The sequence below is a fragment of the Hypanus sabinus genome, chromosome 2, assembly GCF_030144855.1.
Source record: "Hypanus sabinus isolate sHypSab1 chromosome 2, sHypSab1.hap1, whole genome shotgun sequence".
In the NCBI taxonomy this organism is placed as follows: Eukaryota; Metazoa; Chordata; class Chondrichthyes; order Myliobatiformes; family Dasyatidae; genus Hypanus; species Hypanus sabinus.
Window position 1 is genome coordinate 98,142,757 of NC_082707.1, and position 17,823 is coordinate 98,160,579.

General features: G+C 40.2%; 1 protein-coding gene across 2 annotated transcripts in view; it reads left to right on the forward strand.

The window, feature by feature from the left end:
• Positions 1 to 17,823, forward strand: part of atg4b (autophagy related 4B, cysteine peptidase) — an 84,063-nt gene that overhangs the window by 27,511 nt on the left and 38,729 nt on the right. For both annotated transcript variants that reach the window (XM_059951033.1, XM_059951041.1), the window contains one exon: positions 3,880 to 3,981. In XM_059951033.1, coding sequence (XP_059807016.1) covers positions 3,880 to 3,981 — 102 coding nt within the window. The remainder of the gene's footprint in view (positions 1 to 3,879; positions 3,982 to 17,823) is intronic.

Consider the following 17,823-nt stretch of genomic DNA (forward strand, 5'->3'; position numbering starts at 1 on the left):
AAGACAGTAGTATTAGACAGGTTTTATGGTGACTGGAGGCTCATGGCCAGTGGTGTTCCGTGCTGGGAGATCAGTGCTGGGACCTCAGTTGTTTTGTAAATAATTTGGACAAAAATGTAAGTTGTCTGGATAGTATGTTTGCAGATGAGAAAAAATTAGCAAAATTGCGGATAATGAAGACAGGTATCAAAAGGATACAGCAAGATGCAGATTCTTTGGAAATGTGGTAGGAAAAAAATTACAGATTGTGTTTAATGAAGTCAGATGATGTGTTGAAGTTTGGGAGATCAAATGCAAAAGGAAGAACCTTTGCTTCATTAATGAATGGAGAGATATTGGGAAGTAAGTTCACAGCTCCCTAAAAATAGCTACGCAAGTGGATAGGGTGGTGAAGAAGGCATGTAACATGTTTATAATCATCATTCGGAGCACTGAGTATAAAAGTTGGCAAGTCATGTTGCAGCTGCATAAACTTTTAATCATCCAACCTTTGGAGTGTTATGAGTAGTTACCGTTGCCACATTACACTCCCCTCTTCACACCATGCCATGCAATAGTGTTTCAGGACCATTTAGAAATCTGATGATGGAAAGGAAGAAATGGTTTCTGGATGATTGAGTGTATGACTTCAAGGTCCTATATCTGCTCCATGATTGTAGTAATGAGAAGAGGGCATGTCCTAGGTGGTGAGAATCCTCAGTGACACTTTGGAGAGGATGCAGAAAAGGTTCACCAGGATGTTTCATGGATTAGGGTTTTAGCTATGAGGTTGCATAAACTTGGAAGACTTTTTTTTTTCTGGAGCTTTAGGGGCCGAGGGAGTGGCCTGATACAAATACAGTGGACTTTGGCTAATTGGGACACATCGGGACGAGGACATTTGGCCCAATTAAGCGGCCGTACTAATCAGCTGAAATTCCATTGAAATAGTTACAAAGGTATAAAAAAAAGACAAACTACCATTTATCTGAGTAAATACAGTATTTAAAGTAAATACAGAACGATTTATATCACTATCAATACTACTACAGTATTATAAAACAGAGTATTCATTCCTGGTAGTCATCGATAGAGAAATTCATCCAGAGTTCAGTGCCATGTTCTTTTGAACAAAATCAGCGCATGTTGTACCACCCTATATAAATCAACTTTTCTTCTTCTTGCACCCTTAACTCCTGGTGGAGTCGTCAGGGCGCCATCACCAATCTGTTCCAACCATCGTGGTTGTGTGCCAGGGCCTGGGTCATCGCAGATGTTTTCCCTGTCCATTCTTTAATGTCCGTCCATCTTTTCTTCTGTCTGCCTCTCTTTCTTTTCCCTTCCACAGTTTCTTGTAGAACGGTCTTAGCAAGGCCACTGGATCTTGTTATCTAGCCATACCATCTCAGCTTCCTTTTCTTCACCTTTGTGAGAAGGTCTTCAAACCTACTCTACGATGAATCTAACCTTACCCTCCTACACAGCCCATAACCCTGCATTATTCTTATATCTGCATGTGTATCTGAGAGTCTCTTCAATACCCCTACTGTATAAGCCTCTGTCACTGTATAAGCCATTTCAGACACATACTTTGGGGGAAACAGCTTTCCCAAACTCTCCTCCGCTTACTTTAAACAGACATCCTCTGGTTCTGTCCATTGCTATCCTGGGGAAAAGGTTTTGGTTGTCCACTCCATCTATGCCTTTTTATAATGTTGTACACCTCTATCAAGATGCCTTGCATCCTCCTTTGCCCCAAAGAGAAAAGCCTCATAGGACATATTTTCTAATTCAGGTAGCATCCTGGTAAGTCTTCTCTGCACCCTCTGTAAAGCTTCTAGATCCTTCCTATTACAAGATCACAAGACTCCAAGGGTGGTCTAACCAGAGTTTTATAGAGCAGCGACATGTCCCTTGAACTAATTCCTCCTAATAATGGAAGTCAAAACACCATAAACCTTCTTAACTACCCTATCAACTTGCACAGCAGCTTTGAGATATTGATTGACTTGGACCCCAACATCCTTCTGTTCCTCCACACTAGTAAGAGTCCTTCTATTAACCTGTTTCTCCACCTTTAAGTTTGATTTTCCAAAATGGATCACTTCACATTCAGGATTGAACTACATTTGCCATTTCATAGCCCAGCTCTGCATCCTGTCTATATCCCATTGTAAACTATGACAACTTTTCACACCATCCAGAACACCACTAACCTTTGTGGCATCTACAAAGTTACTAACCCACCCCTCCACTTCCTGATCCAAGTTACTTTAAAGATCACAAAGAGCAGGGATTCTAGAACAGATCCTTGTGGAACACCAATACTGACGGATCTCCCGGTAGAATGCACTCCATTTACTTCCACCTTGCATCTTCTGTGGGCAAGCCAATTCCAAGTCCATGCAGTCACGTTTCCATGGATCCCATGCTTCATGACTTTCTAGATGGGAAACCTTGTTAAGTGCCTTACTAAAATCCATATACACCATACTCACCACTCTACTTTCATCACTTTGCACTGTCACCATCTCAAAAAACTCAGGTTCATGAGGCACGACCTGTTACTCATAAAGCCATGCTGACTATTCTTAATAAGACTTTGCTTCTCAAAATACTCGTCTCTAGAAATTCTCTCTGAGTGTGCCTACCACTGCTGTAAGGCACATTGGTCTCTCTTGGTCTATAATTCCAGGATTATTGCTTTCCCAGGATATAGTTGAACAAAATTTGCCATCTTCCAGTTCTCTGACATACTCCTTTGGGCAGGGAGGATGCAGACCTTCATTGACTTCCCAGAAACCTCTGCTCACATCCTGTGGTAACCCAGTGTATATCCTGTCTGGCCCTGGAGACTTATCTATCCTAATGATTTTCAAAAGCTCCAACATTGACTCTTTCGGAACCTTGACGTATTCCAGCATATTTGCCTGTTCTACGGTGACCTCATCTATCAAAGTCCCTCTCCTTCATGAACACTGAAGCAAAGTATTCATTAAGAACCTCCCCTACCTCCTTTGCTTCTAGGCACATGTTTCCTCTATCCCTGAGCAGCTCTATCCTTACTTTACTCATCCTTCTGTTCTTCACGTATGTATAGTACACCTTGGGGTTTTCTTTAATCCTACATACTAAGACCTTCTCATGTCCCTTTCTAGCCCTCTTAAACTCCTTCCTGGCTACTTTATAACTCAAGAGTTCTGCCTGATTTTTGCTTCCTTAACCTTAAGTGTGCCTCTTTCCTCTTGACTAAATCTTTGATTTCTTTTGTCTACCATGGTTCTTTCACTAACAATCCATCACTTATAATGACAGATCATGAGTGATGGTGCATGTGATATCTGACCAGAAGAAAAACAATATGACGGTGGCAACACTCAAACCACTTACCTGATGTTTCCAGCTCATCACTCATTCACTTGTAACGTATGTGAAGCATTTCCATGTGCCCTGTTTCCCTCTTCCCCAAACTCCTTTATGATGACTTCTTCCAGCAGAACCCTGATTGTAGCCAACTGCTTTTGTGTTTAACTTTCCATTTGGTTTCTTAACCCCTGTTCATTCCTCACTTTTCTACAGCACTATGATAGTATCCTGTGATCTATTTGCATTAGCTTATCCTGCTGTTCTCCTCTCCGATGTGGTTTACCTCCTCCTTTATACTGTCTTAATCTGATCGTCTTTATCCATTTTTCATCTTGGCAAGTCCATCCACCTCGGTTTTAATATCCCACCAAGTTAACAACGGAATGAGAGATGGACAAAGCATTGTCATTAGTTGATATTGTAATATAGTGCATTCAGAAAAGAAAGGTTGACAACAAGGGAAATTGAAAATTCTGTAGCATTCTCTGCAAACCTTTTTAGATTGATACTGTAACCATTCTTCTTTCTTTACAGCTACTCTAACGTACGATACCTTGAGGTTTGGTGATTTTGAAGACTTTCCGGAAACAAAAGAGCCTGTTTGGATTTTAGGAACCAAGTATAGTGCACTCACAGGTAGGAAAAGACTCGGTAAATGGCTTGCAACTATAACTTGGGAGAAAAGTTAGCAGCAGCTGGTGCAATTTTAGTTTTGGGCTGGGTGGGCAGCTGCTGCCAGTGTTAGAAATTGTTGTTGGAAGTTCAGGAAGATGCTGGGCGAGGAATACAGCATTCTAACCATTCTAGCCAAATGATAAATTCCACTGCAAGCACGACATTCTGCAGATACTGGAAATCTAAAACAACGCACACAAAATGCTGGAGGAACTCAGCAGGCCAGACAGTATCTACAGAAAAGAGTACAGCCAACATAAAGAGTTCCTCCATCATTTTGTGCGTGTTGATAAAACTCCATTTCCTTTTGGAAGCATTTAGACAGGTAAGTATTGCTCAGTACCTAACTACATTGTATTTTTATAGCAAGTATTTTTATTCCATTATTAGATAGTTCAGATTGGCCATCAAAAGCTTGTTATATGTTAACCCTTTCATTCCTGGGATGATTCTCATAAGCCTCCTCTGGACTTCCTCCAATGCCAGCCTTACATACAGGGCCCAGGATACTTTACAATAAGCAAATGCAGTCTGACCAGTTACATCCTTGCTTTTATATTCTAGTCCTCTGGAAATGAATGCTAAAATTGCATTTGCCTTTCACACTACCAGCTCAACCTGCAAGTTAACCTGCACTAGGACTCTCAAATGTCTTTGCAGCTCCAATCTCTGAATTCAATCCCCTTTAGTAAATAATGTCTGCCTTTATTCCTTCTGTCAAAGTACATGATTATATACCTCCCTATACTATAATTCACCTGCCATTTTCTTAATCTGTCCAAATCCTTCTGCAGACTCACTGCTTCTCCAACACAACCTGCTCCTTCACTGATCTTTGTATCATCCACAAGCTTGGCCACAAAGTCATCTGTTCTGTCATTCAGATCATTAACATGTAAAGTGAAAAGTAGTGGACCCAACACCAAACTCTACAGAAAAGGGGTTCTGGCAGTCTGGCAGAAAAGGCCTCCTTTATTCCCACTCTTTACCTCCTGCTAGTCAGCAATCTTATAACTGTACTAGTATGTTTCATGTAATACCATGGGCCCTGATTTTGTTTAGCAGCCTCATGAAATGGTTCTCAACAATAATTTGATGAATATATTAAACATTGTGGCCCAAAGAAGTCATCTAGAAAAACATAGCTAAGAGAAAATGGAGGAAAACTGGGCTAGAAATCCACTGTAATATTTTCAAGGGAAAAACTAGCCCCCTTTAATGCTGCTATGTGCTCTGCAATATGAGCCCATTTTTCCAAGGTGATTAGAGAATAGTGATGATTCAAGAATATCATTCTCAACTATAAACCAATTGTTGAACCTGCCCCAACCTGTAATATCCTCAGTCAAGCATCAGCCACAAAATGTGAGGAATTTGCAATATATTGTTACACCAAAATTACTTTAATTAACTACAAATACTGGTAACCTCTATAACAAACATTGTAAAATGATGGCAACCATGTCAAAATTTACAAGTATTTCCAGTTCAGAACTCTATAGGATTGTAACAAAGAGTAAGCCATCTACTTGGTGTCTCACCCCTATTCCTACCACATTTTTTAAGGACTCTTTTAGTATTTTTCAATTCTGTTAGAAAAGTTATTAACACATCCTTTCAATCTGGAGTTTTTCCACAATTCTGCAAAACTGTGGCTGTCAAACCCCTACTTAAAAAGCCAAACCTTGATAGTGAGGTACTAGCTAACCACAGACCTATATCAAATCTGTTCTTCCTGGGCGAGATTCTTGAGATAGTCATTTTCAACCAACTGAACAACTTTCTAAATGAGAACAGTATTCTACAAAAGTTTCAGTCAGGATTTAGAGCAGGCCACAGCAAGGAGACAGCCTGTACCAAAATTGTTAGTAACCTTAGGCTTAGCACTAATGCCAACTCGGTTCTAAATCTCCTAGATCTAAGTGCTATCTTCAACGTAATTGACCACAACATCTCCTAGATGCTTTAAAAATGGTATGGCTGCACAACACTTTATGGTACCAGTGACATGGGTTTAATTGCTGCTGCTTTCTATAAGGAGTTTGTACGCTCTCCCTGTGATCACGCGGGTTTCCCCCAGATGCTCAGAAGGGCCCATGCCATATCATATCTCAATAAATATGTAAATAAACTGGAGGACCAATTCTCTAAGATGCTTTTGCTCAGGGAAGCTGTCTTGGTCCCCTATTGTCCCCTTAGGAGACATCGTTAGAGAGCGTAAACTTGATTTCCTCAGTTAAACAAATGGCACACGATTGTACATCTTGGTCGAGCCTGATGATGATAACACCCCATCGTCTCTGACTTCTGGTATGGCTGCAATAGACAAGTGAATGAGCAATAATTTTCCAAAACTAAATGAACATAAAACTGAAATACCTCAGTTAGTCCCAAAGCCAAACAAGATGAACTTCCTGATAAACTTGAGAACTTGGCTCCCTTTGCTAAGTCCCACATAAAGAAAGTGACAAAAGCAGTATTTCTACATTTAAGAAATAATTGCAAAGATACATCAGTTTCTATCACCTTATAATGCTGAAAAACTAATTCACACCTTTATATTGAATAGATTATTGCAATGCACTTTTTACTGACCTTCCAAAACAATCTGTTGGCAAGCTTCAACTCATTCAGGACGTCACTGTTGGACTTTTAACTAAAACCAGGATAAGTGAGCATATCACTCCCATCCGAGCTACTTTCCATTGGCTTCTTGTATCTTTTGGAATTGATCATCAAGTTCTCTGACTTGCTTTTAAAGCTCTCAATAGTCAGGGACAGGATTGCTCAGACTCTCAGGTCTTCTTCTGCTGGTCCTTAAATTTAGACAATCCCCCTTGAAAGATAATTGCTAGTCAGCTTTTTTGAGCTACACTCCTAAACTGTGGAATTCAACACCTAAAACTGTAAGGGATGCAGAATCAGCTGACACTTTTAAATGCCAACTCAAAATCTATTTATTTGGCCTTGCTTTTAACTAACATTTTGTCTTTTATTTTTATGTTTCCCATTATAAAACATTTTGAACTACATTGTTAGTATGAAAAGTGCTCTACAAATAAGTGGATTCCAGTTAAATAGAACACATCAGGACCAATACATTTTTGGCCCAGTAGCAAATTCTGTATTTAAATGAAATACAGAACAAATTAGAACACTAGCAGTACTACTGCTGGTTGTGCGTTGTATCCAATGAAGACAGGAAGCCTGTGGAAGTTCTTTAAAGTGAAAAGGTTGCACTGGGGCAGTTTCATTCTCTTGACCTTGGAAGTACGGATATGGTGGTAGACATCACAATTGGGATCTTCCTTGGTTGCAGTGGATAACTGTGATCTCTTTTGTCCCTCGTCATGCCCTTTGTTCTCCACATACTGTTACTGAATCGCCTTCCTGGCCATTGGATCTGAGCTGACCGAGTGCTAAGACAGATGTGCCCCTATCTTACCGTGGTATGAGGCCTGCTAGCTACCCTCACCCGGTTTAGCCCACCTTCAAAGTGGTGTACCAGAGAGTGCCCACTGTCCCACGCAAACAGCTACTTGGAGCTACAGCTGAGAGCTAAGTGTCTGTTGGGGACTAAAAGTAACATTCAAAATGATTGTTGATACCTTCAAATCCATCATAATTCTTAACTTGTTGAAGTAGTGAAATTGTTTCATCTTCACTCCTGGCCATTTCTGACATTTCCAAGTAGTAATGTTTGAAACTGCAGTGAGCAAACCAGTACTGAATTTGTCTTATTACTCATTTCTCGCCAAATATTAGTGACAGAAATCACTGCTTTAAACAAACGCACGCACGCACGCACGCACGCACGCACGCACGCACGCACGCACGCACGCACGCACGCACGCACGCACGCACGCACGCACGCACGCACGCACGCACGCACGCACGCACGCACGCACGCACGCACGCACGCACGCACGCACGCACGCACGCACGCACGCACGCACGCACACACACACACACACACACACACACACACACACACACACACACACACACACACACACACACACACACACACACACACACACACACACACACACACACACACACACACACACACACACACACACACACCCCCATTTTAAAATTATTTGCTCCAAGCACAGGATTGACGCTATTTAGAAACTGCTTGGTAACAGTCTCCTGTCCCAGTTGAGTGGCGTAGTATCCAAAATAAACAAAGGGAATCCTGGCTATTTTCTCAATCAGTTTTTGTCCTTTAAGATTTGTCCAAAATAAGTAGCTGTCATAGTTGACCAGAATTCACTGTAGTAGTATTATTATCATCATCATCATAATCAATTCTGTCATTCAGCTCATTAACATATAATGTAAAAAGTTGCGGACCCAACACTGAACTCTGTGGAACAGGGGTTCTGGCAGAAAACCAGAAGACACCCCCTGTATTCCCTTTCTTTACCTCCTGTCAGTCAGCCAGTCTTCTATCCATGCCAGTATCTTTCCTGTAATACAGTGTACTCTTGTTTAGCAGTCTCGTGCAGCAACTTGTTAAAGCCTTCTGAAAATCCAAGTAAACAATATCCACTGACTGTCTACCTCACCAGTTATTTCCTCAAAGAATTCCAACATATTTGTTAGGCAAGATTTCCCCTTAAGGAAGCCTTTGGCCTTTTTTGTCCCATGTCTCTAGTTGGACTCTTAACACCTTCCCAATCAGGTTAACCTGCCTATAATTTCCATTCTTTTGCCTCCATCTGTTTTTGTGGAATTACATTTGCTCTTTTCCAGTCCTCCAGAACCATTCCAGAATCTAGTGATTGTTGAAAGATCATTACTAATGCTTCAGCTACCTTTTTCAAAACCCTGGAGTGTGGTCATCTGGTCCCGGTGACTTATCTATCTTCAGACTTTTCAGTTGCCAAGGACCTTCTCCACAGTAGTAGCAGCTGCACCCAATTCAGGCTCCTGATGCTTTAGAACTTCTGGCATGCTGCTGGTGTCTTCCACAGCAAAATACCTACATTGTTCACCTGCATTTTCTTTGTTTCCCTTTACTACCTCTCCAGCGTAATTTTCCAGCGATCGGATATCCATTCTTTTTTTTTCTTTTTCAATCTTTTTATTGAGTTTCATATAAATATAAAAAAAACATAACATAATAATGAATAGGTTATGAATACAATAGACTTAAGATTACATTAATAATAGGATAATGATATCCTATTAAACATCAACAACAAAAAAGTACATTAATCAATCAAGTCTATATAATTATATATGAAAAAAAAACAAAACTAATCATCAAAAGAAAAAGAAAAAAAAAATTAGAGATGTGTGAAAGAAAATATATATATGAAACAAACACTAAACTAAAACTAGCATGGGCAATAATAACAGTTTATAAGTATATGATAGTGTCAAAGAACTCCGGAACTCCATACCTGAACAAGAATAAACAGAGAGAAGGTCTGGGAAAGGCCAAATTAATTCATATGAAAATGTCGGATGAACGGTCCCCAAGTTTCTTCAAATTTAATTGATGAGTCAAAAATAGTGCTTCTAATTTTTTCCAAACTCAGATAAGAAATAGTTTGAAAAAAATCCATTCTTACTTCTTTGACTCTCTTTGGGTGGGGGAAGGCGATGAAGTAAGAAGTTGGGAAATGATAGGTAGAAAAGGTAAAGGGCTGGAGAAGATGGAATCTGATAGTAGAGGAGAGTAGACCATGGGAAAAAGGGAAGGTGGAGAGGCACCAGGGAAGGTGATCGGCAGGTAAGGAGAAGAGAAGAGGTAAGAAGGGAGCTAGAGTGAAGAATAGAAGAAGAGGGAGAAGGAAATATTACTGGAATTTAGAGAGATTGACATTCATGCCATCAGGTTGGAGGCTAATTGGACAGAATATGAGGTGTTGCTCCTCCAAAGTGAGATTGGCCTCATCATTGCAATAGAGGAGGCTATGGACTGACATATGGGAATGAGAAGCTGGAATTAAAGTAGTTGACCATCAGGGAATCCTTGTTGTGGGTGGAGAGAAGGTGCTTGACAATCTATGTCGGGTCTCACTGATGTTCAGGAGGCAACAAAGGAAGCACTGGATACAATAGACAACCCCAGCAGTTTTGCAGGTGAAGTGCTGCCTCACCTGGAAGGACCGCTTGGGGCCCTGAATGGAGGTGAGAGAGAAGGCAAATGGGTAGGGGTGTAGTACTTCTGCTTGCAGGATTAAGTGCCAGGAGGGAGCTTAATGGGGAGGGGCAAGTGAACAAGGGAAATGGGGAGAGAGCAATCTTTAAGGAAAGCGGACAGTTGGGGGGGGGGTTGAAGGTGTGTTTGACATTTGGATCCTTTTGAAGATGGAGAGAATGATATGTTAGATGCAGAGTAGGTAAGGATTAGAGAAACTCTATCTCTGTTAAGGCAGCAGGAAGATGGGGTGAGGACGCATGTCCAGGAAATGAAGGAGGATGTCTCTGATGTCCTGGAAAGGAAAGCCTCAACCTGAGAAAGCTGCAGTGGAAACAAAGGAACTGAGAAAAGAGAATAGCATTTTTACAGATGACAGGGTGGGAAGAAGTATATTCGGCATGGACTAGAAGGGCCGAGATGGCCTGTTTCTGTGCTGTAATTGTTATATGGTTATATTCAAGATAGGTGTGAGAGTCAGTAGGTTTATAAAAGTTATCTGTAGACAGTTTGTCCCCAGAGGTGGAGACAGATAGATTGAGAAAAGGGGGAGAGAGATGTCAGAAATGGGCTAGGTAAATTTACAGACAGGTAGAAGTTGGAGCCAAAGTTGATGTAATTGACCAGCTTAGCATGGGTGTATGAAGTAGCCCCAATGCAGTGGAGTAAAAGTTGGGGAGCATTGCCATTGAAGGCTTGGACATGGACTGTTCCAAGTTGCCAAAAAAAGCAGAGATAGCTAGGGCCGATACAGATGCCCATTGCTACTCTTTGGGTTTGGAGGAAATAGGAGGAACCAAAAGGGAACTTATTGAGTGTGAGGACTAGTACCATAAGACAGAAGAGGGTGGTGATGGAGGAGGAACTGGTCAGGTCTGTTGTCAAGAAAGAACTGGAGAGCTTTAAGGGCCTCGATGGGGGGTAGGAGTATATAGAGAATGGACATCCATGGTGAAAATGAAGCAATCAGGTCCAGGGAATTGCCCTCCCAATCAATTTCGGCCAGCTCCTCACTCATGCCTCTGTAGTTCCCTTTACTCCAGCTTAATATTGATACATCTGATTTTAGCTTCTCCCTCTCAAACTGCAGAGTGAATTCCATCATATTATGATCACTGCCTCCTAGGGGTTCCTTTACCTTAAGCTTCTTAAACAAATCTGGTTCGTTGTACAACATCCAATCCAGAATTGCCTTCTCCCTAATGGTCTTGACCACAAGCTGTTCTAAAAAGCCATCTCATAATCATTCTGCAAATCCACTCTCTTGGGATCCAGCACAAACCTGATTTTCACAATATACTTCTATATTGAAACCTGCTATGACCATCGTAACATTGCCCTTTTAACATTCCTTTTCTATTATCTGTTGTAATTTGTACCTCACCTACTGGCCTCTGTTTGCAGGCTGCCTGAGAAGAAAACCATTCAGCATCTGTGCGGCCTCAAATTAGAGTAATGTATTGCTCTGTTTGCTTTCTACCCATAAACTGTATCATTCTTTTTCTCCTCAAACTTTTATTCAGTTCTGTCTTGCAAGTTTTTATTAAGTGCTCCTCCATCATCCTCTACATGTTGCACATTACGAAGTTTGAGAGGGAATATTAGAGATGGAAGCGGTTCCATACCCATGGAGTCTTCACTATCCAGTAAATAATGGTTAATCTGGTCATTGTTCTCAATGTTTACCGTACTGATCCTCACAACCTTACTTTTATGGACTGCAAGTGACCAGACTCAGCTTAACTATACTTATTCAGCACTGAGAACTCCAAAAGATAGATCATTGTATGATACAACAAATTCTTCATCTTAGTCTGTTCTGAACCTAACTGACATGTCTGTCCTGAGCCTATTTTCTTGGTTCTAAATGCCCCGTCAGGAGAAACACCTTTCCTTAATCTACTCTGCCAAGATCCTCAAAATCCTTTATCAGAATTCTCAGATTTGCCTGAAATCCAGAGAGTACACTTTCCTCACTAGGTAACCCAGTCCTTAAGGTGACACAAGAGTATACAGCTCCTGGAATCTTCAGCTGCAAACAATCTGCTAGGGGAACTCTGTGGTTGCATAACATCTGTGGAAGGGAAAGGAATTGTGAATGTGTCCAGTTGAAACCGTGCATCATGACTGAGAGGGGAGATTGACAGTACAAAGAAGAGAAAGGGAGATCAATCATCACTCAAAGTAAAATGCAGAAAAGCATGCTAGGAGCAGTGCTAAACATACCTAAAAATGAAGAGCAGTCCAATAAAGGTATAATACCTGATTATGTGCATGTTAATCAACTACAAAACACAGCATACAATATTAATAATTAATCTTGGAGTCTTCTAATAAGATCAAAGCTTTGCAGTCCAGGATGAAGATCTTGAGGAAGCCATGATGCATCACCTGTTTAGCATTTACGGCCAAAAGAAGTACCAAATAAATTGTCTATCTCAGTTTTCTCTTGCTATTCCCTCTTATTGATTATACTATATCCTATAACAAAGATATTATCATCGGCAAACAGAAAATAAGGCATATTTTAATGTATCAGATGTGTTAAACATTAACTTGGTAAGGACTTGGGGTCTTCAGCATTTCAGTGCATGGTGACTGAAATGCTGAAGACCTGAAAATGTGTTCTAGCGGTTTTGGTGGCCAAGATTACAAAAAATTTACAACACAGATATTCACCCAGCAAGGAAAATTGTTCAGTAATGTCATGTCAATAAAAGTAAGGGTGTCCAGTTTTTTCCCGCTTTTCTAATGCCATTGAGTCACTAAAAGTGCTATCTAGCCATGCTTACTAGTAAACAGATATTTACATTGACTTGCTGGAAGCAGGAGCTCCAGCCCACGGTTAAGTTTTTGCAACTAACACAAACAAAAGGGCTAAATTCCATAGGTGCAATCAAAATAACTCCCCTTGCAATCAAAGTAGTATTTGATCAACTCTGGCATTTTAAGAACCCTAGCAAAATTAGTTTGACAAAATTTCATTGTCTTGGATCTTTCCTAGCATTAAAACTTCTTTGGGATTTTCCACTCAGTTGACCCTAAATAGTTCTGTAAGCTCTAAGTAAAGCATGCACATTGCCAGCAGTTATACTTGTGCACCAATTGAAAGGTATGATGCCTGGTGCCTAGCATTGGGTCCAACAACAGATTCCCATGCATTGTTCTGAAAGGAATTGATCTTTCATTTAGCAGTGACAAGACGTTTTCTCCAAATCTCCAGAGCTCTGATATTTTCAAAATACCAGAATTGTAGATCAAATCCCAGTTCCCAGGAATTTCCAGGCATGATAGGAAGAAGTCCTCTGTGTGTTTTCCTTCATTTGACTGTCTTCAGTTGTTTCATCAGTGATTGTCTCTCTCTTTCTCTCTCCCTCTCATGAGGTTGGAAGTGAGAACATTTTTTGATAATCCTGTAGTGTTCATTTTCACTTTTACCTCCTTCTAAAAGAGTCTGTGTTTGCCTGCAGTGTGGATAATATTCAGGCTTTGAGCAATCAATAACATTAATGCTGTGCAGCTGCTGGGCAGTAGTTAGCGAAGCACCTTCTCCTGATATTTATACCCAACATCAGCTTTCATTAGTCAACATCAGTCACCATTAACTTGAAGCTTAACCATCTAGCTACTGTTAAGGTGATGAGAGAAAGCCATACATCATACTAAACAAAGCGACACCTTCTGACTGACCGCAGAACCTTTATTCTAGAGGTCACCAACCAGTCGATCGCGATTGACCGGTTGATCTTTGAGACTTCCCCAGTAGATCCTGAAAAGAAACGAAAAATAAATACACAAATACATTATGCCTGACAAACCTTTTGATGCAAATATGTAGTAACTTCTACTTTGAAAAAGAACCACTTGACAATTTCATGTCCAAAAGGAAAAAACTTTTATCTAGGATGGTAAAACAATATTCGCATACAGAAGTTTTCACTAATGCGCACCGGGCAGAAAAGATCAGAAGGAAAACCCCGCAACACCGGAAACAATCGCTCTTTATTAACAGTTTCTGTAGCGGGAGTATTGCTATAATTCCATGATCCTAATTGGTATTAACTTATCTTTATAATGCTCAAATTACAACCCTTCTCCCCCTTTAAATTCCAACATTCCCCAAAGGTACAAGAAATGGGAAACAAAAACAGTGGTGTCATTAGCTTGCGTACCCCTGAAACTTATACTAGTGTCTCATTTAGTTTACCAATACCAGGAAAGTTGAGGAGCTGAAATCGGGGTTGAAGGCCCAGCAAGCATGCTGCTCAGAGGATGTGGAATGACAATTGTTAAAGGACTTGTCACTCTGTGAATATTTTTCATGACAGTTTGATGAATCCCTGGATGTAATGCAAACAGCTCAGCTTGTTGTATTTGTCAGAATGGCTTTCCAGGATTTCATAAAAAAGGACTTCTTCAATCTTTTGTACTTAAAGGAGAGAACAAGAGGTGAGGATATTTACAATGAGTTTAAAAAATGTCCGTGAAAATGACATCCCTATTCATAAACTGGTGGCAATTACTACTGCTGGGGCCCCAGCAATGCGTGGTGTACGAGTTGGTTTTTATAGCCATGTGTTGTAATGACCCTGATTTTTCCCGACTTCCTGGATTATCACTGTGTGATTCATCAGCAGGCCTTGGCTGGGAAATTCGTGGATTTTTCTCATGTAATCACACTGGTGGTCAAACTGATAAACTTGATTCGAGCAAAAGCGCTTCAGCACCACTTATTAAGGCATTATTGGATGAGCTCGATTCCGCCGTGGGCTGTTTGATATGCTAGTTACAGTGTTTTCTTGGTTAAATTAATTTGAAAGTTTGACAAAAATATTTTATATAAGTAAAATACAATTAGCCCAAATAAAGGGCCTCAAGTCGGAAGTGCAATCTGAGCTGTTTTTTCTCTGAACTATTTAGTAGGTCGATCTTGCCTTTCACTAAGGCCGAGGTAGGGGATCTTGGGCTTAAAAAGGTTGGTGTCCACTTCTTTATCCATCCAAAGGGATGTGGTAGAATAGCAAGAACTGAAATAACAGTCAAAGGCAAACATCCGTCCAACACATTAAAATCAATGCATTAAAACGTTGACTCGCACCAGCAATGATAGCCACAGAAAATACCAAATACACAGCGGCATTTCACCCAGACTTCAATGGCAGGTGCGCAGTCCAATGAACTCTATCACCTCGAGCAACAAGGGCAGATGGCACGTGGAGTTATTTCCATCTGTAAGACCCTGTCTTGAGTTATAAGTATAAAGCAAATTAAAAGTATATTGCTATTCCTTGATTGTTGCTGGGTTAAAATTGGAGAAGTCCCTCCTTGGAATTATTGCATTCAAGGTTCAAGATAGTTTAATGTCATTCCCAGCACTCTAGTGTAAAGGAGTACAAAGTAATGGTGCTGCATTGGATCTGGAGCAACAAAAAAACTATGGTAACACAGTGACTCAGTAACCTCATTTCAAGTGTAAAGATTAAGTAATCCCACATGCTCTGAATAAATTAATAAACTCTAATCCCATGTTACACTTATGTTTTTTATTAATCAATATCTCTGTTTATTCTGGCAATGTATCAACAGCCTTAAATAAAATGGACAAGTAGTACATGAACTTACATATTCCCTCTTAGGCTAATTCTTATTACATGGTTTCAATGAAGAGCTAGAGTTCTTGCCCAGTGCTCTGAGCATTGACCTACTAATCAGTGCCCCTATTGTATAGGGTCCAAACATTGGCCTGAACTGGATAATGAGGAAAATAAAGCTTCAGGTTGCAAGCGATATAGATGTTCTTGTCATTTGGGCAAAGAAGTAGCAGATGAATTTAATCCAGAGACGTGTGAGATAATGAATTTCAGGAGTTATAGCAAGGCAAGGTAGAAATTTAAATGAAAAGAAAATGAGTCATGTGGTGGAACAGAAGCACCTTGGAATGAATATATATATAGTTAAAAAGATGTGTTGGATGCTATACTTCGTAACTGAGCCATTGAGAATAAGATCAAATAGATTGTACTAGAACTGTATATAATCTGAATTAGGCCCGAGCTTGAGTTCTGCCTATAGTTCTGGTCTCCACATTATAACAAATATATGGCTTGCTTTGGAAAAAGTGCAGAGGAAATTTAAGCAGATGCTAACAGGACTGGAGAATTGTAGCTATGAGGAGAGATTGCATTAACTGCAATTCTCCTTTTGAACTAAGGAGATTGAATGATACTTTAATTGAGGTCTTCAAAATTCTGGTCGGGACTTAGAAAGAATGGAAAGGATGCAGCTCTCCTGGCGGTGCTCATGGCGTGAGGTTCATTTTGGCTTCGCTCCATTCCTTTTACTTTTATTACCCCTAGCTACCCTTATTTACTTTGTTTTTTACCTACACTAAAGGGTTTATGTTATAGACGTATTTTTGGACTTTGACTTTAAGTTGCTTGAAATGAATACCAGATCATGAGAAGCTAAAAACGGGAAAGAATCTGATGCTAATGGAAAAAAAGAAATCCGAAATTATCTAAACAACCTACTTTAACTTTTGAAACAATGTCGAAGCTTTTAGATGAAAAACTCAGTCATAAATTTTCTGTGTTTGAAGGAGTTTTAAAGACGGTTGAGGATAATTTTAAATCGTTTAAACGTGAGTTTGAACTACAACAAGCAAGAATTTCAGAGCTTGGCAGAGAGATCGAAGGATTACAACTTAGGGACAAAATTTATCTTTGATGTCTCAACAGCTGGATCATTATAAATTAAAAGTTACCGACCTCGAAAACCGATCCCAAAGACAGAATCTACAGATAATCAGTCTTCCTGAAGATGTCTAGAAGGGTGATCCTATCAAGTCCTTTTCTCAATTCATATTCCATGTGTTTGGCACAGAAGTTCTGGATGCCCCTCCATTAATCGATTGCATTCACATCCGAAACCTTCTACTGAATCTAAACCAAGACCAGTTATTATTCGTTTCCATTATGCTCACATCAAGGATCGTCTGATACGTGTTGCTCGGCGGAAAGGCATGTTTGAAGTTCAAAGTTTCAAATTTCGCTTCGTTGAAGATTTCAGCCCCAAAGTTTTGAAGGAACAAATGGCTTTTAAGCCACTGATGTCGGAACTCTTTCGAATGGGGCTCAAACCAGTCCTGCTGTTTCCTGCCCAATTGAGAATTGTCCTTTCTGATGATTTCCATTGTCTCCCTCCTGCCGTCTGGGAAAAGGCTCCAAAGCATTCGGGCTCTCACGACCAGACTCTGTAACAGTTTCTTCCCCCAATCTATCAGACTCCTCAATACCTGAAGCCTGGACTGACACCTTGCCTACTGTCCTGTTTATTATTTATTGTAATGTCTGCACTGTTTTTGTGCAATTTATGAAGTCCAGTGTAGGTCTGTAGTCTAGAGGAGCTTTCTCTGTGTTTATTATGTAGTTCATTCCAGTTTCTTGTACTGTGTCATGTAACACCATGGTCCTGAAAAATGTTGTCTCATTTTTACTATGCACTGTACCAGCAGTTATGGTCGAAATGACAATAAAAGTTGACTTGACTTGACTTGACTTTAGCTATTGCTATTCGCGACTCACCTACTATACTTGTCATTTCCCGTGGGAATGTGATACACAAGTTATCATTATATGCAGACAATT